The following is a 27,391-nucleotide window of genomic DNA, read 5'->3' as shown; positions in this document are numbered from 1 at the left end:
TGATCCAATGAACCATTGCATTTCTGTTCCAAATGTTGTATCAAGACTGCCTAAATGTGCCTAATTGGTTTATTGATACATTTTCAAGTTCATATCTGTGCACTCTCCTCAAACACTATCATGGTATTATTTCACTGTAATATCTACTGTAAATTGGACAATGAAGTTAGATTAATAAGAATTTAAGCTTTCTGTCCATATCAGATAGGTCTATATCCTATAATTTTTATGTTTCTTACAATCTCATGATAATCACATTAGCCTACGTTAGCTCAACCGTCACGCGGACGGGACACCGAACCTGAAGGAGTTTGCATTAAGATGTCTCGAGATGTCTTCACAAATCTCTTAAGAAAAGTCTTAAGGCATGGTGATGGCTGGGTATGACTCTCTTCTGCATATGTATGTGCTTTGAGCACAAAGGAGTAATCTTGTAATACTCCTTGACCCCCATGTTTCCTGTTCCTCGTCCGACCTTCAGCCCTAATGCATGCAGTGGTCTTCGGTAACGTGACGGCCATCATTCAGCGCATGTACTCTCGGCGCTCGCTCTACCACACGCGTATGAAGGACATCAAGGACTTTATCCGTGTGCACCGTCTGCCCCAGCTGCTGAAACAGAGGATGTTGGAGTACTTCCAGACCACCTGGTCTGTCAACAACGGCATCAACGCCAACGAGGTGGGTCACATGACACATATGTATTTAACAATGGTGGTAACAAACTCCGGACAATGATTACAACGATCCAATGCTTTCAAATCCCCGATGAGGAGTGGGCAAGTGCACACTTTAGGATAAGGATGGAAAATTGGGATGCAGCCATTAGGGTAGACAAACATACTGTACTGACAGACTGGTCTTTATATATTTTCCGATGTAAATGAATAGCCTTTCAGAGAGAGTACACCGTACGGGGGGAGTAGTTCATTAATTTTCTACAGTCATCTTTTGTGTCACTGCCAAGGTCTTTCTATCAGATGGTGTTGACAGTGTGGGTGTGTATTGTCACATTCAGACATAGATGGCCTCGTGGTCTAGTCGTGTCTCCGTGTGGGATGGAGGATTCTAAACCATCTCCACCTTTCTTTCCCAATCTTCTCTCAGTCTTTGCCCAATGAGGTTAGATTGGTTCTTTTAGAAAGTCGTCTTTTGTTTACAGTGATGGGCTTAGACCTAATATGAGCTAAAACTGCTCCCTATTGTTGGAATAACCTACAAAATTCCTTGCATCTTGATTCCTTGGTGCCGCTACGGCAGTTTAGGATTGCAGTTGTTCCGATTGATTCTAGAGTATTATTTGTTGAAATTGTGGTGTTGAGGTGAGGTTATTTTTTATTCTCATTGTTTTATTTGTAATGCACTTTTGTCTTCCTGTTTGTGAGAAAGTGCTTGTACCTAGGGCACCATTAGGAATGAGGCCCTGGTCTCATTTGGGCTACTCTGAATAAATACAAGTTAATAAAACCTTTTTTAAGTATCTTCATTATAGACTACAGAGACACAGGAATATAAAAGATGGTACTCATTTACACCCTCTCATCATCAGCTTCATCATTTATTCTCTGCTGACGGGGCGACAACAGACGCTACGAAGGATCCCGAGATCTCGCCGATTTCTTACACCTCTTAGCTGGTGCTACTGCCAGTCTAGCACTAGTGAAACAGATCTACAGTGCACATTGTATGTAGAGATTTGAGTCATCTAAGAAAGCTCCCATGAAAACAACTACTGTACATTGAAGTGTGTAGCCACTAGCCAAAATATAGCTCGAGTCCAACACAAAATACAAGATACTGTATACTCAACAATAAATCTAATACATGTTTCTGAATAACTGGTGATTGGCTCTCCTCACAGTGTTCATAGGCTTGAACTTGGTTTCTACGGTCGACCATCTCATCTGACACATTACATTCCTTTAGCCTTCATCCTCGGACACCACTGTCCCTCTCTGGTACCTCTGTAATCTGATACAAAACCATTGCATTGTGGGTGTTGATGTCCTCCTTCTCTCCTCCTGTCAGCTGCTGCGTGACTTCCCAGACGAACTTCGTGCGGACATCGCCATGCACCTGAACAAGGATATCCTGCAGCTGCCAGTGTTTGAGCGGGCCAGTAGGGGGTGTCTGCGCTCCCTCTCCTTGCACATCAAGACCTCGTTCTGTGCTCCGGGAGAGTACCTCATCCGCCAGGGGGACGCGCTGCAGGCCAACTACTTTGTCTGCTCTGGGTCTCTAGAGGTGCTAAAGGGTGGCATGGTCCTTGCTATCCTGGGTACGTCTTAGACAACTCACTTCCCTGTTCTGGAGTACACTTTCTTTTCATACCTTCCTTTTTCTGTCTCTCATGTCGGCGTTCCGTCTCTGTTACCAACTCTTTGGCAGAGTCTGAAATTGAATCTTATTCCCTTTATAGTGGAATACTTTTGGCCAGAAAAGCAGAATGGCTGCCCTGACCCTAACTAGTCCTCTGATTTAGTTCTAATCAAAAGGGACTTGTATTTTTCTTCATTAAACAGTCCACAATAATCTTACACCATTATTCAAACAGTATCATCCTCACTCATTCATCTTATACAACAATTAGATGTAAACCTCATATCTGAGGCTATCATTTAAACAGCATTATGGTAATGTCTCTCTTGAGCTTCCCAAGTTGTTCCAAATGCACCAGTCTGGAATCTTCACCGATCTTTTACACTTTCTCTGGAACCTGAAATGTGTTCGTACCTCACGTTCTGTGAGGTGGAAGGATTTCCTTTGTCTCCATGAAAACTTCTCTCTATAACTGTGTGTCCATGAGGCAGGGTCTTCCTTAGGAATTTACGACCTCACTCTGCCCACAGCAGTCTGGTTTTAGAAGCAGAGAGCAGGGGATGGTGCTCGCTGTACTCAAAGAGGACAACATCATGACATAGGGAATAGGGAGCTGGTTTCCTTTATCCCTCAATTGTTATCTCAGCAATATGGATGTTGTCATTATACTGTATGAGAGGAGAATAAAATCAAGTCAGATTATTAATTGGGTAATCTGTCTCTAGGCAAAGGTGATCTGATTGGGGCAGACCTGACAGCGCAAGACCAGGTGATCAAGACCAATGCGGACGTGAAGGCTCTGACCTACTGTGACCTGCAGCACATCAGTGTCCGTGCCCTGAGGGAGGTCCTGGGCCTCTACCCAGACTATGGCAGTCGCTTCAGCTCTGATATCCACCACAACCTCACCTACAACCTGAGAGAGGGCAGCGAGGCAGAGGTGAGAACCACACATACTCACTCAATCACTCTCTCACTCACTCAATCACTCACTCAAAGTTTACTCTATGTGGACTGTGTAAACTGTAATGGAATTGTGACTCATTCTGACTCACTGTCCAGGGACTGACAAGGTTCTCACGGTCCCCTCTGCTCTCTCAGGTAAATGTGTGCCTTTTATTACTATACTACAGATGGTGATTACTATGACCTGTCAGTCTGCTACTGACAGATAACTCAGGGATGCTCCTACAGCCACAGCCAACACGTCTACATAGTCCCAGTTTCACATTATCAACAAATCAGAGCTCAGAACATTTGTAGTCATAGCCAGAATCTTTTAAGCTAAATGTCCAAATAAAATATTTACACCTTGAGTTGTGAATAGTGTTTGTGACTCATCATTCCATTTTTCAAAGTGTTTGAATATTTGGTCTGGGACAGAGACATTTAAATGATTGAGGTTGATATGAGGGTTCTGGTCCCTGACCCGTTGCCCTTCCCTCTTAGGTGAACATATAACTTGATAAAAGGCTGAACACAATGTTCTGATCTAGCCCATTCCCAGATAGAACTTCTCTCTGAAAGAAGCAGGATTGCAACTCTCACGGCCCCATTTTGCCACCTTTATTGAGAGCTTAACAAAGGGCTGTCATTAGTGTGTTTACTATGTGTGTATCTCTGTGAGGCTGATTTTGTCCCTTGTTTTTTTTCCTGTATTTGTGTGGGTGTTGGAGTAGGCATATGCCTTTGTGTGCGTGCACATGCATGTGTGTTTCTATGACATGTGAGTGTCCACGTGTTAATGATTCTACATTGTGCGTGGGAGTTAACTGATTCTCTCAAAAGTAATTTACCAGAATGTGAAAATGGTCTGGTAGAAATAAACGTAATAATAATAATAATCTGACCGAAAAAAATGTCACTCTGAAGAATAACAATTAACAGCTAAATAATCTAACTCCTACTGAAAATGCTAAGTAGGCAGTGTACCTAATTGAGAGGAACAGCACTGACTCACAGCAGAACAGCTGTTTGAAGGAAATTACACACAGTCTCTTGTTGCCGAAGTTGGTGAGGATGGAGGGGAGTGGTCCGGAGGGGGGCTGGACCCTGATTATTTAGCATTTTTTAAACACCTGAAACATATGTTTCCTTCAATTTAGAGACATAAACATTATGCCTAATTCTATTCTACACATTCCAGAGCGTGTTATTCTGACTATTGTAAATCACAAATCTCAATATACTGCACGAACATGCCTAGGATATAGTATTTATATAGTATTTTTCTAAATCTAAGTGTACCTCTTGACTGGTCTGGTGGTTATTTTTTTAAAGAAACTAAATATGCTTCTCTGCAACTCTGATAAAATCTGGGTGAAAGATTAAGATTATTCAGTGCACTTAGTAATTGCTTGGTTTTCTAAAGTCTACCAACTTTGCCAGCAGGCATGCCAGCTAAAATAGTTAGATAAGCTACTCTAAAGTGATTGACAGCCTGAAATGGCTTGGTAGCTAGTTATGAGGTTGGGAGATTGGGAACGTATCTAGCTGGCTAGCTAAAGCCAACTCCATAGAAAATGCTATGGCTCTAGATTGCAGGAGAAAGCTGTTTCAGGTGTTTGAAAATATTACAATTCTCCAACATGCCCCCCTCCGGACAATCCCCCAGCCATCCTCGCATACTCTGTGCCCCCTCAGATTTTTAGAGTGCATGACGCCCCTGCTACCCATTACCGGCAGCTAAAATCACATTTAACTCTGTCTGGAGGGCATGCATGGTTGTTTGTGAGAACTACAGAGAACCTGTTACTCATGCCTCTCCTCTCCCACCCTCTGCCCCTCAGGAGCGAGTTGATAAGGACCACAAGCTTCCCTTCGTTGTGGAGGCAGAAGATGTGGAGTCTGGTGAGGACATGAGCCACTGTCCCACCGGTGCATCCCACCAAGGACAGTTGCTCCTGATGCATGGCCTGAGCAGCCCCGTCTGCCAACCTGGCCTCAGCAGCCTGCTGGGGGAGGAGCTTCGACATGTCAGTGCGCTCCATCTCTGCCGCTCCCCAGCCCAGGGCTGCAGAGGCCGTAGCCCCTCCCCTCAGCTGCTGTCCAATGAGGAGGTTACTCCCGCCCCAGTGCCCAACATGGTCACAGATCACAGCCCATCCCATAGGCCAGCCAAGCTGCTCATACCCTCCCTACATTGTGTCAGCCCTCTGGACCTCAGCCCCAGGTGAGTAATGAGACATAAGTGTCAATCAAAATGACTATAACCACTAACCAAAAAACCACTAACCCCCCAAAAATGTAACTGGTAATAACAGCAAAGACAGATTACAGTTCAATTTATTTCACTGAAAATCACTTCATATTTAATCATAACCCACTTAAGTATGAACCTCTCTTCCTATCTCCTCTAGGGTTGTGGATGGAATTGAGGATAATGGGCAGTCTTTTCACTTCAATGTGGATCAAGGCGAGGCAAAGACCAATAGCAAAGGTAATGGTCTCCGGTTAACAATGGTTTAACTACAAAGATATATATTTTTCTAACAGTGGTTTTCTTTTTTTAAATTTAAAGTTTTATTAAGTTTTCTTGTTTTTCAATCAACCAACAAAACACATTCCACATTCACAGATGTGACAGGCTTAAAAAAATAAAAAATAAATAAAAAAAGAAGTTAAAATATATAATAATAACATAAAATAAATAAAAAATACAATTAAAATAAAAGATTAAGAAAAATAATCAAAGTTTTTTTTTTGGTGTATATATATATACACACACACACGCACACGCACGCACACACACACACACACACACACACATACATACATACATACATACATACATACATACATACATACATACATACATACATACATACATACATACATACATACATACACACATACGTACACATATACATACATACATACACACATACGTACACATATACACACATACATACACACATACGTACACATATACATACATACATTCACACCCATACACACACACATATCCTACATACCTACACGTACTCACAAATATATATATTTTTTAAACACACAAAAAACATATATAAAACTTGCAACAACACTATCAAGGTTCATATCAGCTATTTCTAGCCTTCCGCTGAGACGACGAGCCAATCATTCGTTTTTAGATTTTACAGCAGCTTACACAACATGTATCTGCACATTTCCCTAGTCACCCCGTTCACTCTGTCCAGTTTGAAATATAGTTGAATACTGGAGACCAGAGTCTATCAAACTTGGGCTGTCTCTTGTGGAGGTCATAAGTGAGCTTTTCAAGAGGGAGCAAGTCAACAATCTGGTCAATCCACATTTTAAATGTAGGAGGGGTATTAGAGGCCCACAATAGAAGAATACATTTCTTAGCAAAGTATGTAACAGTCATAAGCAAATTTTCTCTGTCAGGATCAAGAACAAAGTCCTGCTGGGCATTAAGAAGATAGATACACGGGTTCATATCAAACTGTTCATCTAGTATTTTCTGTGCAGCAGAATGTATAGATTGCCAGAATCTGGCAATCTCTCTACAGCTCCAAAATACATGCATATAGGTTTAACAGTGGTTTTCTAACAGTAAATAGAAATGTGTTTTAGGCAAGGATACTGAATTGATTGGTCAGAAAATGCTTTTTTAGAATGATCCAAAGCAGTACAAGTAGGCTTTTCATACAAATGAAATGGTCTGAGCAAAGTGCTTTATGTTGGAGTGGGGTGTGAAAGCACTGATCATTCCATCCTTTCCCATCCCATCCCCCTTATAGACCCATTCCAGGTGAGCGCCAACTTACTTCTGGAAACAGAGGAGGTGAGACAGAACATCAGCCAGCTAAGCAAAGAGGTATGAACATACGATCACATTGACAGAATAAATGGACACATAAACCAACATAATGATGTATCAATGAACTGATAAATGAACGATTTGCTCCATCTAGGTAGAAAGAGCTCAAGAGACGCAAACTTTTTTGTTCTCCCACTTCATTTTCCGTACTCTACTTTCGCTGTACCCTAAAGAGTGTCGAAAAACAGATCATCTCTGACACACTTTCAGCACTACATACACCACTCAGGCTATGTAGGCAAGAGAACATTGAAAGACATTTTTCCTCAAATAAAATGTAGGATTGTTAAATTGGAGATGGTCCAGATTTGAAAGCTCACGTAACACCGACTGATAATTTATGACTGTGCTTGTTTTTGGTTTCTACCATTTCTGACCTAGAAAGAGACAATAGAACTCTCCTGCCTTGGAATAATTACTATTCAACCAAGCAACAGATTATAGCTTTCATTATTCTGCATGCCATCTATTTTCCAGATGAATACCCTTAACCAGGAGGTGTCCAACCTGACCAAGGAGCTCCATGAGATGATGTGTTTCCTGCAGGGCCAGGTGACCATGTTTCATTACCCTCTGCCATCTCCTTACGGCCTGCAGATGACCCCTAACCCCAACCTCAGCAGCAACATGACTGCTGCCAATGACTGGCAGACACGGGTGCCTTTCAGTATGCCTGCTGGACCTCACCCATCTCACCTACAACATTACCCCCTCAGCCACCCTGCCAGGAACATGTGGGCCTACGGTGGGGTGCCCCCCCAGGGCAGAGGTCCCGCCATGGGTCAGAAGGTAGAGGTTGAGCACCTTCACCAGACGTCCAATCCCAGGTCATCCTGTTTACGTCTGTGCTGCTCGGACAGAGGCAGAACCACTGGTCAGGGACTTGAAGCCCAGTATAGGCCTTTCCCGACCTCCAGAACTACACCCAACTCTCCCTACATGGGCCACTCCCAATGCCGGACTGTGCCATCTCTTCTGAATCTCAGCTCTGCCTTCCCAGTACTCCCAGGTGCGGGTCCTGGTCAAGTTGAGTTCAAAGCCTCCATCCCCACCATCAGTACCTTTCGTCCCCTATGTTCCCCAGGCAGCCTCAGCCAGTCCCACCCCTCCCTGAGTGTCCAGGTCAACTCTGACCGCAGCCATTCACCGTCCATCTCCCCAACGCCTATCCACGTCTCACTGACCCTTACCGGCCAACCACAGCTCCACACCACCTTCAGCTCTCAGTCAGGGGGCTACACGTCTGTCAGCCCAACATACAATCAGACGCCCAATCCGACCACCCAGGGGCAGGGTTCTCTCAACAGAGCCAGGAAGAATGACCTGGTGGGCTCCAGCCCTGTTCACACACTGGACTCATCCCTACCTCTGGTGGGGCAGTCAGCAGGACAAGGGCCATACTGTGGAGGGCCTAACATTGAGTATCCACGGGGCAGGGAGAGTCCTAAGAGGATGCAAAGTGATGCTGAGCAGGCAGAGTCCCAGACCCAGGAGACCAACATCAGCACACAGCAGGTCCTGGAAGTCGAGCCTCTCTGGGGCTTGGAGGTGACACATTAGCAGCTGTCTGGAGACCCACAGAGACCAGATAAATAAACTGGAACATTACTGCTGCAAAGTAACGCTGAGCCCATCAACTCAACTCTCCCATTTTGGTTGCATCTCTTATGCTACATGAGTTTACATCTGAGAAATGAATGATTGCTTTACAGTCTAAAACGTACACCACACAGCAATCACACTACATAATATCGACACTGATTGTACTACTACTTGTTGTACTGTTTATTTAATTTGACTGTAAATACATAATTGATATGGACCAGAGATTAAGAAGACAAGCTGACTCAGTTTACAAAAATATTCATCTTTGTGTTTTATTACGCATTTCTTGTGAACTGAAAGTTAGGTATTACTAACCGGAGGGTATCTCTAGACATATCACATTGAGACCTGGCAGCCATGGAAACAGCAAACCTCACCCCTTTCCTTCATTATATTGTGTTTACATAGAAAGTATCATCACCTAATGAGCATTATTTTGACATGTGGTTTTATGTGATGCCATTGTTTGTGAACACACTGTGGAGCTCATTCTACAAGCGGTCTGGACATTACAGCATACGACCTATGTTTGTGCTCATTATTTTAAGAAATTGTCTCTTGGCTAGCCTGCCAGAGGATTGCTGGTCAAAGAGGACCTATGGTTATTTTTGTTTTTCCCTCTTCTGCAATATGGCTATTCATAGCTCTTGCATCTCTTTTTGCTCTTGTGTCTTGAACATTTTCTGACTTTTTCTATGCTGTATATTTGACTGTTTATTTGGTAATAGAGACTGAAATAAGACGTGCAATGTATAGCCGACTGTACAAGTACAACAGTTTCAGAAGCGTACAAATTACAGAATGATTTGAACAACGTGTGCAGACTGAAAGAGTTGTATATCATTTTGTTTGTTTGTAACTGATATTAGTTGTAAAATAAAACTCTTTAGATGCAAACAGAATATTAACATATATATATAGGGACTCAGAGAAATACAATTACATCTGAAGTGAAAAATGAAATAACTTGAAAGGTTAAACTGAGCAGGTCACAGTAGTGGTACACAATTACATAAATATTGTTAGTCAATCACTCAACATCCAACAATATCTCTTTAGATAGACCTATGCCTTTAGATAAACCCACCCTAAAATACTGGGGCTTCTCCATTTGATGCCCACAACATGAACGTTTGGGTCAGTGAGTGTACATTGATGAACAAAATGTAGATCTGAAATGATGTGAGAGATGATGGCAAATATTATGGTCTTTAGCGCCACCAGATGGTGATACATTTAAAGCAAACTTCTGTAAAGATTTTATTAAATACATTTGAAAAACGATGGGACCGAATCTGAGTTGTTGATTGTCTATCTGGTGCCAGGGGTGTTTCTTTTGACCAAAAAGATCAGCTCTGAAAAAGATCTGATGTTAAAAGATCTAATGTGATTGATTAAAATACTAATTAGTGTAAAAAAATATATCAGAACTGGGCTGCCTATGTAAACGCTAGTTTGATGTTTTTTTTTTTTACATATTTAAAAATATATATGCGGTTTTATCTTGCGCTGGGGATAGTGGCAACTGCCACTGCTTGCCACTCCTACATGAGTCTCGTAAATCCGATCCTAGGCAAAATCAGTAGCATTGATACAATGTGGGAGCCAACAAGGCTGTTTACGGAGACTACTCCTAAATAATCATCCCTGGCCAGATTTGTGTTAATTAATTTAGTAAACTACAGTTCCCAGGTTCCCAACGACACATAATCAGAGGGAAGCCACACCTTCAGGAAATGGGAGGATCCCGGAAAAAAATGCACCAAGCAGAAGTGAAGGCCGGGGCCTATGTGTTGAGCAGTCGTAGTGAGCTGTGATAGAGAGATAAGTCGTCAGTCGAAATTGTGCAAAGTGAGTGTATACGAAGAAAAGGGAACGCATGTCTGACATTTGCCTCTAACGGTAAGCTGTTAACTATACTATTTTGGTTCAGATTTCCACTGTCAAATTTTGCTCAAGCAACCAGACAGTAAACTAACGTTAGCTAGCTACCAAGCCAGAGATACGTCGCTAGCTAACGACTGTCAGATTGATATGTTAAATGGGACTAATTACTTGTGCAGATAGCTAATGCGGTAACTAGTTAGCAAACAATAAAAAGCTTTGTTCATAATTTGACCAAATAGTTATTTATCTTTAGATGTTTGATTTACCCCGTATTTTCTGTGCGATGTCATCATTGACATAGCCAAGTTAGTTAGCATTAGCTAGCTTTCGTCAGTGTCGTTCAATTTGTTTTTTACTGGCAGTAACGTTAATTTACAGTAGACATATTTTTGTCGTCTACTCAGCTAACTAGCTACTCAACTATAGTTCTTATTGACATCATAATAATTTTTAAAAAATGTTTGGCTTTTAAAAGCTAGCTAGTTACTGTAACTTGGTGGGCTAGCTAGCTAAATTACAGAAATGTCATGTGTGAGATTTGTATTTCATAGCTAGTTAGCCTTTAACTGACAGCTAACTAACTATATAGCTAGTAGATTTGATTTTTGGTCCAATCAATTTGATAAACCTTTCATATGTTGATTTCTAGCTTTCAACAGAGTATCTTCGCTCATTGCCATTGGTGTCAGCAGGCTCTTGGTATCAGTGATGATTACGATAGTATGAGGAAGTTTGAAACCCACCAACTTAATAGCTATTTATGGTTTCTGCCTGGTAATGATCACGAATCATTCCATCTTGCAGTAACCCACGTTACCTGCTCTTTTACGTTAATTGTTATCTTGCCACTGGTTATCGTTTACTTAGGTCTCAAAACATATTTTGGATAATTGGAGTTCAAAGTGCATGGCTGTATCTAATTAGGCTCATCATTTTGAATGCCATCATTTGCTGAGTTACATTTTTTGTCTGTTCTTGATGTCAATGGTGGTACAGGTAGGTCAGTTATCTGATGTAGCCCTCATTGTGGAAGTCTGTCTGTGTCATGTTACTTTTGTATGAATTGCATGCTTCCTTTTCTCTGGTCTATGGTGTAATGTGGTGTCCCTCCTAACTTACTGCGTCTCATCAGTCCTGTACCCTTGTTCACTCCTTCACCTTTACTGCAGGTCATCTATGGCAGTTGTTCACAAACTGTGCGGTCGGCAGGAGGGTGGGCACGGGAGTCCCACCGAACTCAGTTCGGCTTTCAACTTACTCCTGAAAGTTGTAATAGTAGAATGTACAATGTGCAATTATGACATAGGGTAGTGCATCGTCCGTCTTCCTCTTGTCATGTCAGTCATTGCATACATTAGAGCAGAGTTTCCCAAACCCTGGGTGCACGTTTTGGTTTTTGTCTTTGCACTATATAGCTGATTCAAATAACCCACTCATCTTGAGATGTGCCTTTTGTTACGTAAATCATTTGTTAAATGGGGTGAAAAGGAGACTGAATTGCCGATAAAAATAAATAAAGTAAGCTCTAGTGTAATTGAGTTTCTATCAGGAGTGAGACACTAAGACTTTGGGCAAGCAGAGTCAACCTCTGCATCATTCAAGACGGTTCATTTGTGAGAAGCTGTTGAAGTTCACATTTTAGACATTGTTATGTAAGTGTACGTGAGACGCAACACTTTTCAATGTTCAATCCAAAGTAAGCCTAATTAGTATGCGTTAGTGTGGTCAGAAAGGTTGTAATGCATTGGAGTCGATGGAGGAATGAATGAATCGGCTGTGTAGGAGGAGAAGCATGCCCATTCACAACGGGTCATTTTGATGACTCCTCAAAAGACTGAAGATATCCTGTAGGTGTGATGTTTTTTTCTGTTACCCAAGCTGGAGAGTTCTGTGTGCAGAGTGGGTTACTGGTCAGTTTGCTACCAGACTTGTTTGAGACTTACAAGATCAATGTATGCCCCCTATTGATTAAACCACAATTTAGGCCTAAACAAATGGGGAAATTATTTCATTAAGTTTGAGCCATTAATAATTGTGTGTGCTTCCTCGCAGCCTGATTTGAGACACCCACTAACCCCACCCCGACCCTTTATTTCTGCAGGCGAGGCTCTGTCTGGGGTTATTATTTCTCATACTAGCCCCATGCTCAAATTGAATTGGGGGTTGGGGTTTAGTCTAGTAGGCCTATGCAAAAACAGATGTTTTTTTAATCTCACTTAGGGTTGCAAAGCTACCGGTAATTTAAAACGGTCACCTTAATATTTGGTCATAGATTACCTTGTAAGTTTGGTAATTTATACTTTAATTATAAATATTAGTTTTCATTATTTTCATTTATTATTATTATTTAAATATCTGTATCATATTGTCCACGAGTTTCTAGTAGATGGACCACAAACTTTTTTCAGGAATTATCTAGGCCTACTCAACAATGGCTTTATTTTCAATTAACTCTGAAACTGTTGTCTTTTTCCACCACTTGTTGGATACATTTCCCTTTAATGTGAGAGGCCAAAATTATCGGCATGGAGTAGAATTGTATTACACAGGCTTTTCCTTGGCTGTCATGTCTCTCACAGAGGGAGCCAGAAAGAGAAGGAAATTATTTCCCCCTTGCCTGCCCCAATCATTTGCTAGTGATGTGTATCCTGTTTGCATTCCCAGAGATTTAGGCTGGGTTTAGACAGGCAGCCCAATTCTGATATTGACCAATCACATCAGATCTTTTCAAATCAGATCTTTTTTAGAGCTGATCTGATTGGTCAAAAGACTATCGACTGAAAAGAATATCAGAATTTGGACTGCCTGTCTATACGCAGCCTTAGTCGCCTTTCCTCTTCCAATTGACCCATCCCTTACTCATTAGGCTTAGTTTCTCTTGCATACCCTAATCAAGTAGCACAGTGGACTGTCTCGCTTTCTCTTCCCTCTGGGTTTATCCTCCCTGACGGTTTCCCATCCAGGCCCAACCCTTTTAAACTTCAGATGAAAGCCAAGCTAACAGCTGGATGCAGGCCAGGCGGGGTGGTATGGATGCTGCTAGCTCCACCCTCCCTCCCCGTTACATCTAATTCCTCTGGTCCCTCCACCTTTGGAGTTCAGAGAATCTGTTGTCATGTCACCACTTATTCCTAGGTAACTGGTTAAATTACATCTGTCTGCCTGACAGCTTGTTGCACCACTCATTCCATGGCATTGATGACGAATGCACGCTGACACATCTGTAGATAATGGCTGTGCCAGGAAATGGGCTAGTTGATGGTTCAACTGGAGTCTAGGAGTGGGAGACTGAATTGTCCTTTGGGAACACACAGCTCAGAGGCCTATTGGGGTGTGTATTGTTAGCAGTGCTAGCCTAATCAGTTGTTTAGGGGAATTCTGTGCATTCTCATAGTACAACGAACTTCATTCTACCCAGTCCAATAACATTGGGTTCTCTTTCTGATCAGTCCCATTCCACCCCCTTTTGATTACCATGAACAGCACTGGCCTAAGAGTTTTAACTTGCCTGATTCCAGATCTGTTTGTGCTTTTGCCTACTCCAATGTCATTATCAAGCCTTTCAGCAATGTTTGGTATGACAATTCCATAAGAAGTTGACAAGAGAGCAGAAACTGACTGGCACCCAGGCTAAGTTGTACCTGACAGCAGAGCACAGTGGGACTGTGAGCTGTGATTGAAGCATACCTTTAGGCTAGTTGTGGTCAATGAGGTTGGCTGTGAGGGCTCTGAGGTTAAGAGTAGGGCTGGGACGATACCAGAATATGTTTTCCATGTCAAAAATGAAACCACGAAGCAAATCTAACTCTTTGGTCCTTTAAAAAATCTGCTGTGTGTAAAACATTGTGTGCGATAGCTTGGAAAAATAAATAATGGATCACTCTGGATGACAAAATAATGTTTGTTTCCAACATTATGGCTGTTTTCCTAAAGTTAAATCCACTTTGTGTTTTTGATTCCTTGCCACGATACTTAAGAGTATCGCGATACTGGTCGGGTCCCATCCCTAGTTAAGAGTAGTGTGGTGCATAGCGGATGGGGTTCATGGCTAAATAGGAGAGTGGGTACTTAATGTTATCCAACTTAAGGTCAGGTGGGTGGACCATTCATCTTGTGTGTGTAATGTTTGGGATGTCAAGTATAAGAGGAAACTCACACTGTGATGGTAACTGATGTCACTGGTCATGTTAAATAGAAACTGAACAGCTACTGAGAATTCCCCCTCCCCCACACTCTTTTTCAGACTTACTAACATGCTGACCAAACTGACCACGCTGAATGACATGAATGTGTACATTTATTATTTAATTGTTTAATCAAAAGTGCTTGCGTGTGTAAACGTGTGTCTGCGTAGCCAGGCTCTAATAGAACTTGGTTATATTTTAGACGCTAGGTGCGCTGCAAGTCCCGCCTCTCCCATCTACCCATTTGGTGTTTACGAGCATTTACCAACGTGGTTGATTTGAAAGATGAACAAGGTCCACATTCCAGTCCAGTTGGTGGCGGTAATGCACCTTAAAGTTGGTTGCCAATCGCCATGTAAAATCCACAGAAGAAGAAAAAGACTCTGAACAAGGAGATATTAATCAAATAATTTAACTAAAAATGAACTAGGTTTCCCATTTTTATCTGTGGGTCAAAGATTCAGCTTTAAAAAAAAAGACCAGATGTATTTCAGGTAAAATAACCCAATGTTTATCTCCCAGGACCAATTATCCAGCAACAGCAAGCTAGCTAGCTAAATGTCAATTGAATGTTTCATGTGTGTTTTGACCTGACCCCAAATGAATATAGTTGGTTTTGGTATTTTAACCTGCATGAACACGTCTGGTGGGGATAGAGAACACCAACATACACACGGAGTATGTTTGGTCAGCATGTCCATCATGAACGTGGCTTCTTCATTTGATATATTTGTGCATTGTCTTGAATAGCATTAAAGTCTACCTCATGCATGTGAGTGAGAAGCTGTTGATTGGATCATGAGGGCAATGCATGCAATATCTGTATGTAGTTAATTGTGGGTGGTGCCTCCAGTTCTCAGTGGCTGTGTTTTTACTAAGTGCTTGGATTTCAATCTGGCAGCAAAGCCCACGGGAGGCTGTATGAACATTTGACCATCTCTCTCCTACTCTCTCTTTGACCCAGCCTCTCTCCTACTCTCTCTTTGACCCAGCCTCTCTCCCCTCCATCTCTCTGACCCACTTCAGTGTGTGGAGGTCTCCAGAGTCCATTAAAGATGCCAGCAGAGGGCTGCTTAGATGCATGATGCTGCTCTGAGTGACTCTCAGAACAGGAGTGAGTGTTGGGCCAGCCACTACAGGCCCTCTAGCAATCAGTCAATCATATTACCAATTATATTTTTTATTCATTTTACCTTTATTTAACCAGGCAAGTCAGTTAAGAACAAATTCTTATTTAAGATGGCGGCCAAACCCGGGTGACGCTGGTCCAATTGTGTGCCGCCCTGTTCACTATACTGTTCAATAACCATGTCCTAAACTGTTTTTGGTTTATACTGGTGGATTGAACACAGGACTTTTTGACGCAGATACGATTTTCAGTTATGTTTGTCCTCTGTGTTTTATATTATTTAGAGTGTTATCAGTGTTACTGACACTAATATAAAATATGGGCTCATATGACTAGCCTTGGTTAAATGTTCTCACTCCGTTATCCTGTTTTTGGTTTCTGAAACCCTCATCTCATCCCGGCCTCTCCCTCCCCTCTTCTCCCTGTCCTTGGCTATGGAACCTTGTCCTGGGGCAGTGAGGCATGCTGACCTCTTCATTTCCATAGTGTGTGTGTGTAGTAGACTATCAAGGTTGGAGAGCAGTCACACCTGTTGTTTTGTCTTAGAATGGTAGACATACTGGTAAACGCGTTGTGTAAAAAGTGCCTCCTAACATTTGACCGACGTGACCTGTTTAGGCTACGGTAGCTTAATTAGAAGAGATACTAGGATGATTCTACGTTCTTCTCAGAAACACAAAGACATTGAGCTTAGTTCCACAGTCTTGGTCTATTAGCTTTCTTACAACTTCCTGTCTTGTTTGCACCTCGGCGTCTTCATATCAGCACATAGGTGTGTATGTGGCAGTAGTCTAGGCCTTTGGTGTGCTACCTTGCTGTACTGTCTGCTCTGTGCTGGGTTGACCCTCTCAGGCCAGTGTGTTGTACCAACACAGTGTGATCTTCTGTCGCATGCAGAAGATTAGGTCCTTACCTGGCCTGGGAAGGAGTGAGCGTCAACAGCAACTCTACTCTGGCTGGCCTACCTCTCTCTCGCTCCTTAACCAGGACTCTATAAAATCCATGTTGTGGACAGAATCACAAGATTCAGACAATAAAACATAATTCCGCAATATTCAAATGTATTGAACTTATTAGAAAATGTATTAATTTGCCCAAGTTAATCATAAGACATGAACTAAATGCATCAGTGATTTGCATGTTCCTGCAACTATCTGAAACTGTGTGTGTGTGGTGCCCGCATATGTCTACACTCTGTGTAGCGAAGATGCTAATGCTAAGTCTTCTGGTAGAGATGGCTTCCCAAAAACATTGCCAATGAAATGTTAACTACAAAGTTGCCTATGCCGACCTGGGAGAATGATTTCATGATTATTTGCATCAATCCAGTGCAGAGTATTCAAAACAATTGGCTAATCACACGAGCACTACAGAAACGTTGCTAACCGAACAGCGGTCTCTTGCTGGTGCACACTTGCATTAAAGGGTAACTACACCCAAAAATGTAGATGTCTTTAAAGCATTGTAGTGGAAATAAAACGTCCGATTTTATAATTTTTCAATAATAATAAAAAGACAGCAAAACGGAAACCTGTAAACAAATTAAAATAAATACCAAAAAATGAGAAACAGAATTTTGGGGCAAAAATAAACAAAATATGCCATGGGACCCTCATTGATTTAGTTCTGTTTGAGTCACTCAGATTGTGGAAGAACACAGCATAAGCTGTGTAGAACTGTAGAGAATTAGCTTTAAAACTGCAATTTATTATCACTGTAGAATTGCAGGAAACTGTACACATTTCTCTACGTCCCATGGCGAGACCCCCCCCCCCCCTCCCAGACATTACTCTTCCCCCCTCTAGTCAAGTGTGTTATTTCAATCTTTGAATGCACTCACTGTTGAAAGACAGGCCTATAGTAGAAGCCTGTACACTGTATCGTGTATAACTATTTAGTGACGTTATTGTGATGTTTCACACTTAGTTATGGATTTTAGTATTGTAGGTTAACCTAGGCTGGTTGTCCTAACAGTGAATGGTTTAGTATAAAGGGCCAACAGTACTGTATGTATGTGCGTATGTGCATGCTACTCTGTCCTTCTGCAATGTTCACTTCCTGCTATGATATTAATTCTGTTTCCTGTCCCTTTCACCAAGCAGAAGCTGACTGACCTCGTGAAGTAGCTCTATGGAAGATTTGTTTGAGTGTTTCTTACTGTAGTCATATTAAAGTCAATGTAAAGAAGAACACTTGGACTCTGAGTACACTGGCCCAACCATAAGATGACAATCTGCACATCATCATGTGACTATCTAAGTTAAGACTGATGTGTGCAGGCCCAAGGTGGACTGTAAACACAGAAACAGGAGTCCTTGGGGCAAGCAGCTCAGACTATCATTTCCTGTTCTGTGTTTTCACTGTGGTCCTCAGCTCTGTGGTCTATGAGAACACACACACACAGGTTGCATTGGGTTGGATGTGAACAACCGTTGAACTCGGCTTTAGGCTAATGTGTCTAGACAAGAGGTTTGGGCGCGTGGGGGGCGTTCAAGCGTCATGATTGTGAATGCTGACGGTTAATTGTGGTCGTACTCATGGCCCAATCTACATATCTAAATGTTGCTTTAGACAGGACCCCCATGACATTTCCTTCACTGCTGTATTTGACTGAGTCTAAAGTAAATATAATTAAAAGAGAAGAGGGCAGGGCTTATCTCCCTGTCCAGCCCTTGCTTCATCCAGACCACAATGTAGGTTTCCAGTAGGCCTATCAGAAAATAACCTTAATTTAAACATTGAACTGTTTTCTTGTCAAACCATGGTGTTTTTAGAAGCACTGACATGTTCCTCGACCAATGGTGTTCATCAGAACATTATGGATTTACAACACTGATCAACTGGAGCAGAATAATTAGTCTGCTAGGCATTGATTTGAGGCATTTGGGGTTTTTAATGAGTAACTGATGGGCATCAGGACCATTTTATATGTTTGTTTGAACCTGAATAATAAGCCCAGTGAAAGGTTAAGATACAAAGGACTCACTACACTGGACCGTGAAAGTAGATTGGTATAAACCAGACACTTACGGGAGTAGCCAACTTGGTATGACACCATTGACTCCTTGCAGTCAACACTTTTCTCACTGATTTAGGCAAGACTATAAGAAATGATAATGACTCTTATTATATTCACCTCGATAGCTCTAAATGGCATGCAAAGTGTACAAAACATGAACACCCACTCTTTCCATGAGACTGACAAAGTGAACGCTATGATCCCTTATTGATGTCACCTGTTAAATGAACTTCAGTCAGTGTAGATGAAGGGGAGGAGACAGGTTAAAGAAGGATTTTTAAGACTTGAGATATGTAGTCCACGCCCATTCCTGTGTGTTTTTTGATGTGTTTTTTTAAAACATTTATTTTTTTTATTAAACTAGGCAAGTCAGTTAAGAACAAATTCTTATTTACAATGACTGCCTACCCTGGCCAAACCCGGATGACGCTGGGCCAATTGTGCGCCGACCTATGGGACTCCCAATTACAGCCAGACCCTGGGTCTGCCTCTAACACTGAGATGCAGTGCCTTAGACCACTGCGCCATGTGGGAGCCCAGGGGTCGTTGTCTTGCTGGAAGACCCGCAACCTTCAATGGAGACCCAATTTCTGGACATATTTGGCTGCAACCTGTATATAAAGTGCCTTCAGAAAGTATTCACACCTTGTTTTACCGTGTGAATTAAAAAATGATTACATTTTAGATTTTTTTTGTGACTGGCTTAATTAAACAATACCCCATAGTGGAATTATGTTTTTAGAAATTGTAGTAGTTAATTAAAATCTGAAACGTCTTGAGTCAATAATTATTCAACCCTTTTGTTATGGCAAACCTAAATAAGTTCTGGAGTAAACTTTTGTTTAACAAGTCACATAATAAGTTGCATGGACTCACTCTGTGTGCAATAATAGTGTGATTTTTTTTTTTAAAATGACTACCTCAGCTCTGTACCCCACACATACAGATAATTGTAAGGTCCCTTTCCAATGCCTCGCAAAGAAGGGAACCTATTGGTAGATTGCTGCTTTTTTTTAACCAGACATTGACTATCCCCTAGAGCATGGTGAAGTTATTAATAACACTTTGAATGGTGTATCAATACACCCAGTCACTACAAAGATACAGGCGACCTTCCTAACTCAGTTGCCGGAGAGGCCAATACTTATGTAAATGACATTTCATAATTTAATTTTCAGTAAATGAGCAATATTTCTAAACATGTTTTCACTTTGTCATTATGGGCTATTCTGTGTAGATGGTTGAGAACAAAACTATTCAATCCATTTTGAATTCAGGCTGTAACACAACAAAATGTGGAATAATTCAAGGGGTATGAATACATTCTGAAGGCACTCTAGTTTACTAAAGTTTTCCTGTATCACACTGGCTGCCTACAAGTGATATTATTACGGTCTGTTCGTTCTTCCAGCTCACACAGGTGAAGTCCCCTCTTCCTCCGGCCCCCTCACCTCCTGGCCTAAACTCACCTGACCCAGCTTAGCCCACCCTCGCCTGGCCCGGTCTCAGCTCCAGTCCCTGCTCCGCTTCAGAGCCCCAGTCCTCCGCCCAAGGCTCATTCTCCACCAAGAGCCTTTTACCCCGGTGAAGCTCTCTGCTCGGCAGCATGGCAGGTCGAGGAGGACCAGCACGGACCAACGGCGCGGCGGCCAGCAACAAGATCTGCCAGTTCAAGCTGGTGCTGCTGGGAGAGTCAGCGGTGGGCAAATCCAGCTTGGTGCTGCGCTTCGTCAAGGGCCAGTTCCACGAGTACCAGGAGAGCACCATCGGAGGTGAGTAGGCACGCCGTTGGCATTGTCATTCTTCTGACTGTGTCTTAGTCATGCTTAGTGTTTGTTGCTTTACAGCTGTCCTTGTGTTGATGTTATAAAGGTCAAGTAGATTGGAAGTGTGAATGTGTAGTAGAATGAAGGAAGACCACTTAGAATGCCTTGGTAACCGGGGATGTGTTACTGCTAGCTAGCAGCCCTTACCCTAGCTGTTGTCAAGGCCAGGTCAGGAGCAGACATGAGCTACAGAACCAGATTTTCTTGGCAGCTGATCACCTGACTCTTGCATGAGCAGCCAAGCCTTTGACTGACACTTTAAATATGCCACAAGGAGTGGGATGTCCTTACTCCCGGCCACAGAAAGCCTTATGGAGAATGTTCAAACCAAAACTGAAAAATAGATAAGTGCGAGAAAGAGGTACTTGTCATCTGCCTAATAAGGTATGTATTGACTTAATGCTAGCCAGAGTGGAGCTGTGAGAAGGGGGTCTCTCTCTGTAGGCTCTTAAAACAGGAAGGAAGTCGGTCAACAATGGGATTTCCTGTCCTGGAACTGCTCTAATATCTACGGAACGGGAAACCAATACTTGATGGTTTTAACATTCAAAGAATTCCACTGCAAAAATTGGGTAATGACTAATGAGTAACTATTTATTTTCATCTTCACCTAGTGTTATAAACTTACACACGGGTGTTGGGAATTTCCATTATGATTAGTGGTTTACTAGCTAGATTGCTTTGTGATTTATGCATTACCCTTTCTATAAATAAATGTTAAAAAGTAGAGTCGCATCATGCAGCCACAGCAGGGTGAGGCTGGAGAGACCGGATGCTTGGTGCTTACACTGGCCAAAGCCTTAGGATGAGTCAGCATTTTCAAAACATTTTAAAACCTGTTGTCAGCTGTCTGGTCAAAGGTCACTGAGCTTCAGTATGGAGCAGGTTTCCTCTATGAACGCTGCTGTACATTTCCCTCAGCCGTGTGTGTGACACAACGGGCTGAATTAGCAGTGTCTTTATGTTCCATGGATTCTCTTTCATCACTGTCTTGTTTAGTATATTTTACTCTCACCACTTTACACAGTAACCTTTTACCCAGTGCTTAGTGCTCTGCGATTCGATCTTGTTTATTTACCTAATAATTGTCCCTTCCTCCTCTCTCTAACGTTGGAAGGCTCCCAATTCTCCTCAGTGCTGGCTTTCTAGCTTCAAGTTCTCATTAAGCCACTGTTCACATTTCCTCTTAACTGTCTCATGGCCTTGGCTGTTGGGATTATGTTTGCCTTGTGCTAGTTTAACTCAGCCATGTCAAATAGGGAAAACTATACCCCTATGACATGATCTAAGGAAGAAAACAGAATACCTGTCCTGTACAGATACTGAGTTTTACTCCACTGTGAGGAAATGCAAAGTCAAATGTACACCTCTTCTATGTGTAGGGCATTTGCAGACTTAAAATAGAGCCTGAAACTAAGTCTATGATTTGTCTCTACACCCATCCAGCTGCCTTCCTCACACAGACCGTCTGCTTGGATGACACAACAGTTAAGTTTGAGATCTGGGACACTGCAGGGCAGGAACGGTATCACAGCCTGGCCCCTATGTACTACAGAGGAGCGCAGGCTGCCATCGTGGTCTATGACATCACCAACACAGTGAGTGACAGCTGCTGGTCACGTGTGGAACTGGTTCCTGAGTGTTGTCAGCACTCAGCAGTGCTTTTTAGCTGAGGTTGATTATTCAAACACTCAACAAAGGACAGACCTTTGCTCTCGTAACTGACACTTCTGTAGCTATATAATAGAGCTCTTGTGTGGGCAAACAAACATCCATTGTGCAATCTGCCTTTGTCATGTATTTCATCAAATCACAAATGTTTTTATGATGTTATTAAGAATGTTTTTTTCCTGTGCAGGATACATTCACACGTGCAAAGAACTGGGTGAAGGAGCTCCAACGACAAGCCAGCCCCAACATCGTTATTGCACTGGCAGGGAACAAAGCTGACCTGGCCAACAAAAGAGCTGTGGACTTCCAGGTACTGAGGAACTCCTAACAATTAGATGCTGCTAGTCCCACTGGACTATTGGTGGAAAATGTCAATGATAAGTTTGTTTAAACAGGAGAATGTATTAGAAATGTCATTTTCATAGTTTCTGTTGATATTCAAGAATGCTCACAAACTCTCAAAGCTTTGGGTTATTACTGATTGTATCAATGTGTTTGAGGCTCTAAAGATCTGTCCTTGTGTGTAGGAAGCACAAGCGTACGCAGATGACAACAGTTTGCTCTTCATGGAGACTTCAGCCAAGACGGCCATGAACGTCAATGAGATCTTCATGGCCATAGGTACGTGTACCACAATATTATATGTGCATTTATAAACTGTGTGGTTCGAGCCCTGAATGCTGATTGGCTGACAGCCGTGGTATATCAGACCATATACCACGGGTATGAAAGAACATTAGCCAAATACATTTAAACTCAGTTTCACAATTCCTGACATTTTAATTCTAGTAAAAATTCCGTCATGTCAGTTAGGATCACCACTTTATTTTAAGAATGTGAAATGTCAATAGTAGAGTGATTTATTTCAGCTTTTCTTTCATCACATTCCCAGTGGGTCAGAAGCTTACATGCACTCAATTAGTATTTGGTAGCATTGCCTTTACATTGTTTAACTTGGGTCAAGCTTTTCGGGTAGCCTTCCACAAGCTTCCCATAATAAGTTGGGTGAATTTTGGCCCATTCCTCCCGACAGAGCTGGTGTAACTGAGTCAGGTTTGTAGGCCTCCTTGCTCGCACCTGCTTTTTCAGTTCTGCCCACAAATGTTCTATAGGATTGAGGCCAGGGCTTTGTGATGGCCACTCCAATACACTCCAATATGACTTTGTTGTCCTTAAGCCATTTTGCCACAACTTTGGAAGTATGCTTGGGGTCATTGTCCATTTGGAGACCCATTTGCGACCAAGCTTTTAACTTCCTGACTGATGTCTTGAGATGTTGCTTCAATATATCCACATAATTCCCCCCCTCATGATGCCATCTATTTTGTGAAGTGCACCAGTCCCTACTGCAGCAAAACACCCCCACAACATGATGCTGCCACCCCCGTGCTTCACGGTTGGGATGGTGTTCTTCGGCTTGCAAGCCTCCCCCTTTTTCCTCCAAACATGATGATGGTCATTATGGCCAAACAGTTCTATTTTTGTTTCATCAGACCAGAGGACATTTCTCCAAAAAGTATGATCTTTGTCCCCATGTGCAGTTGCAAACCGTAGTCAGGCTTTTTTGTGGCGGTTTTGGAGCAGTGGCTTCTTCCTTGCTGAGCGGCCTTTCAGGTTATGTCGATATAGGACTAATTTTACTGTGGATATAGATGCGTGATTCCTCCAGCATCTTCACAAGGTCCTTTGCTGTTGTTCTGGAATTGATTTTTACTTTTCGCACCTATGTATGTTCATCTCTAGGAGACAGAACGTGTCTTCTTCCTGAGCGGTATGACGTCTGCGTGGTCCCATGGTGTTTATACTTGCGTACTATTGTTTGTACAGATGAACGTGGTACCTTCAGGCATTTAGAAATTGCTCCCAAGGAGGAACCAGACTTGTGGAGGTCTACAATTTTGTTTCTGAAGTCTTTGCTGATTTTCTTTTGATTTTCCCATGATGTCCAGCAAAGAGGCACTGAGTTACACAACAGGTACACCTCCAATTGACTCAAATTATGTCAATTAGCCTATCAGAAGCTTCTAAAGCCATGACATAATTTTCTGTCATTTTCCAAGCTGTTTAAAGGCACAGTCAACTTAGTGTATGTAAACTTCTGACCCACTGGAATTGTGATACAGTGAATTATAAGTGAAATAATCTGTCTGTAAACATTTGAAGGAAAAATTACTTCATGCACAAAGTAGATGTCCTAACCGACTTGCCAAAACTATAGTTTGTTAACCAGAAATTTGTAGAGTGGTTGAAAAATGAGTTTTAATGACTCCAACATAAGTGTATGTAAACTTCCGACTTCAACTGTGTTTGTACCACTCTAATTAAGTTGGTAACCAGTTTATAATAGCAATAAGGCACCTCAGGGTTTGTGGTATATGGCCTATATACCGCAGCTAAGCGCTGTATCCAGGCACTCCACATTACTTCTTGCAAATGAACAGCCCATAGCCATGGTATATTGGCCACATACCACACCCCCTCTGGCCTTATTACTTAAGTATACACTGAGTATTATAAACTGGGTGGTTTTAGCCCTGAATGCTGATTGGCTGACAGCCGTGGTATATTAGACCGTATACCACGGGTATGACCAAACATTTATTTTTACTGCTCTAATTACATTGGTAACCAGTTTATAATGCACCTCAGGGTGCAATAATGCACCTCTGGGTTTGTGGTATGAGGCCAATATACCATGACTAAGGGCTGTGTCCAGGCACTTCGCGATGCATCGTGCTAGAGAACGGCCCTTAGCCGTGGTATATTGGCCATATACCACACCCCCTAGTGCCTTATTGCTTTATTAGAAACACCTTCCAAATATTGAGTTGCACCCATCCTTTTGCCCTCAGAACAGCCTCAATTCGTTGGGGCATTGACTCTACAAGGTGTCGAAAGCGTTCCACAGGGATGCTGGCCCATGTTGACTCCAATGCTTTCCACAGTTGTGTCAAGTTGTCTGGATGTCTTTTGGGTGGTGGACCATTCTTGATACACATGGAAAACTACTGTGTGAGAAACCCCGCAGTGTTAGTTCTTCACACAAACCGGTCCGCCTGGCACCTACTACCATACTCTGGTCAAAGGAACTTAAATCTTTTGTCTTGCTCATTCATCTCTGAATGGCACACATACACAATGTCTCAACTGTCTCAAGGCTTAAAAATCCTTCTTTAACCTGTCTCTCCTTCATCTACACTGATTTTGAAGTGGATTTAACAATTGACATCAATAAGGGATCATAGCTTTCACCTGGTCGCTCTGTCATGGAAAGAGCAGGTGTTCAAAATGTTTTGTATACTCAATGTACATTTCTTCCCAGAACAAATCAAATGTGTAGAAACCATAAAGGCTTCCTACTCACTGTTTCTTTCTGTCCTTCTCTGTAGCCAAGAAGCTTCCTAAGAACGAGCCAGCGGGTGGAGCCGGTGGCCGGGCCGGTGGTCGGGCAGGAGTGGACCTGCAGGAAGCCGCCCCACAGGCTGGTAGTAGCAAGTGCTGTGGTGGGAACTAACCAACTGGACCGACACACCAACCAACCTGCAGTATCAACCAACTGATCAGACCAGCTGACAAACACATCCCACGGTCAAATCAACTGACGGTCTGACCAACCACCATGCACCGATCAACTGATAAGCAAACCAGCTCACAGGCCAATCAACTGTCAACACACAACTCCAAGGTTCCAATGATCAGACCAACAGACAAATGACACAATTATGACCAACATGACGACCTACAACTGTTTTAACTTAACCGAGGACATAACAACCCATTATCTCCAACCAAACGATGGACATCTGACATCATCCAGGCAAAAAACAACCCACTTAGGGAGGGGAAAAAAAGATCAATCCTTACCAATCGCACTTAACAGAGCACTGTTCTTTTTTTTGTTTCACTGTATTTCTGTAAAAAAATCAAACGCAACTGGGAGGAATAATGAACAGGATCTTTATGCCCTCTCCTTTCTCTCTCTCGCTCTCTCGTGTCATCTATCTTTACCATAATGCTACAGTATTTCAATGTATGTCTTGTCACTTCTAACCCTGTTTAGTTTGGTGGTGGGTGAATGTAGCAATTCTCATTATTTCATTTTTCCTTGTTCCCGATCGTCACCCTTGGGCAAAAGAAGGGAGTGTGTTCAACCCCAAAAAAGGAGTTAGGAGAACAGTTGTTTCCTTCCAGCTATAGCAGTTGTGTAGATTAACTGAACTATTACATTGTTATTATTATTGTTATTATTATTACTTTGACTTATTTTCGACATGTTAAACAGTATGATTTCAAAGACTAGACCACCTAAGGTTTTCCAATCATTAATCTATGATATCCAACCATGTGCATTAACATCATTGTCACCAATAACTCATTTTTAGCATTAATGTAATGTTTTTGAATCATTCATATACAATGACGAAAGTGGAATAAAAAGGATAAAGCAAGATTTGTTTTCCTGACCAAAATCACAAACGTGTATTGAAAACATGTTGCTATTAATTTGTATAATGATTTTTCTTCAAACATGTAACCAATCAGTAGTTACTGTCAATACAATACCTTCCCAATCTCAACATGATGCTTTGTCATCCTCAATTATTTTTGTCATGTAACGATGTATTTTTTTTTTTTTTTTGTGTACAATTATTTTGTTTTCTGAAGAGTCTCTGGTATTGGGTGCACTGGTTCTGTCACCTCTTGTGGTTTCAGATGTTCTCTTCAGTTTTCTTTTGCTTTTCTGTTCTTTTTTTAACGTTTTCCTATCGGGGATGGATTCCTCTAACCAGTCCGTGTCTGTTATGACATCAATGACTAGCACAACAGTACCTGCAGCTGTCACTGCTGTGAGATGGGGGGGACAGGGGTAAACCAAGCAAAACCACAAATTGTCATTTTACCAATAAATAAGGGGGAAGGTATCTCATTGTC

General features: G+C 42.1%; 2 protein-coding genes across 2 annotated transcripts in view; both read left to right on the top strand.

Moving 5' to 3' along the window:
* LOC115110873 (potassium voltage-gated channel subfamily H member 4-like) overlaps positions 1-9,984 on the top strand; it is a 34,437-nt gene extending 24,453 nt beyond the window's left edge. Inside the window, exons 9-16 of the mRNA XM_065010082.1 lie at positions 482-681; positions 2,029-2,278; positions 3,045-3,259; positions 3,382-3,420; positions 5,109-5,491; positions 5,679-5,758; positions 7,059-7,135; positions 7,616-9,984. Of these exons, the coding sequence (XP_064866154.1) occupies positions 482-681; positions 2,029-2,278; positions 3,045-3,259; positions 3,382-3,420; positions 5,109-5,491; positions 5,679-5,758; positions 7,059-7,135; positions 7,616-8,698 (2,327 nt within the window). The 3' untranslated portion in view covers positions 8,699-9,984. The remainder of the gene's footprint in view (positions 1-481; positions 682-2,028; positions 2,279-3,044; positions 3,260-3,381; positions 3,421-5,108; positions 5,492-5,678; positions 5,759-7,058; positions 7,136-7,615) is intronic.
* A 513-nt stretch (positions 9,985-10,497) lies between these two features.
* Positions 10,498-27,381, top strand: LOC115110279 (ras-related protein Rab-5C). Its single transcript, XM_029635785.2, has 6 exons — positions 10,498-10,645; positions 20,374-20,734; positions 22,235-22,386; positions 22,647-22,769; positions 22,987-23,080; positions 25,849-27,381. Exons 2-6 carry the CDS (start codon positions 20,569-20,571, stop codon positions 25,971-25,973), a joined length of 660 nt encoding a protein of 219 aa, XP_029491645.1. The 5' UTR covers positions 10,498-10,645; positions 20,374-20,568; the 3' UTR covers positions 25,974-27,381.
* Positions 27,382-27,391: the final 10 nt, after the last annotated feature.

Source organism: Oncorhynchus nerka, linkage group LG26 (genome assembly GCF_034236695.1).
Source record: "Oncorhynchus nerka isolate Pitt River linkage group LG26, Oner_Uvic_2.0, whole genome shotgun sequence".
Taxonomy (NCBI): domain Eukaryota; kingdom Metazoa; phylum Chordata; class Actinopteri; order Salmoniformes; family Salmonidae; genus Oncorhynchus; species Oncorhynchus nerka.
The sequence above is the reverse complement of the archived record's forward strand: the minus strand, read 5'-3'. Positions and strand labels throughout refer to the sequence as shown.

Coding starts and splice junctions, on each gene's coding strand:
- LOC115110279 (XM_029635785.2), top strand. CDS start 20,569: ATGGCAGGTCGAGGAGGACCAGCACGGACCAACGGCGCGGCGGCCAGC. Junction 20,735..22,234: donor CCAGGAGAGCACCATCGGAG/GTGAGTAGGCAC, acceptor ACACCCATCCAG/CTGCCTTCCTCACACAGACC. Junction 22,387..22,646: donor TCTATGACATCACCAACACA/GTGAGTGACAGC, acceptor TTTCCTGTGCAG/GATACATTCACACGTGCAAA.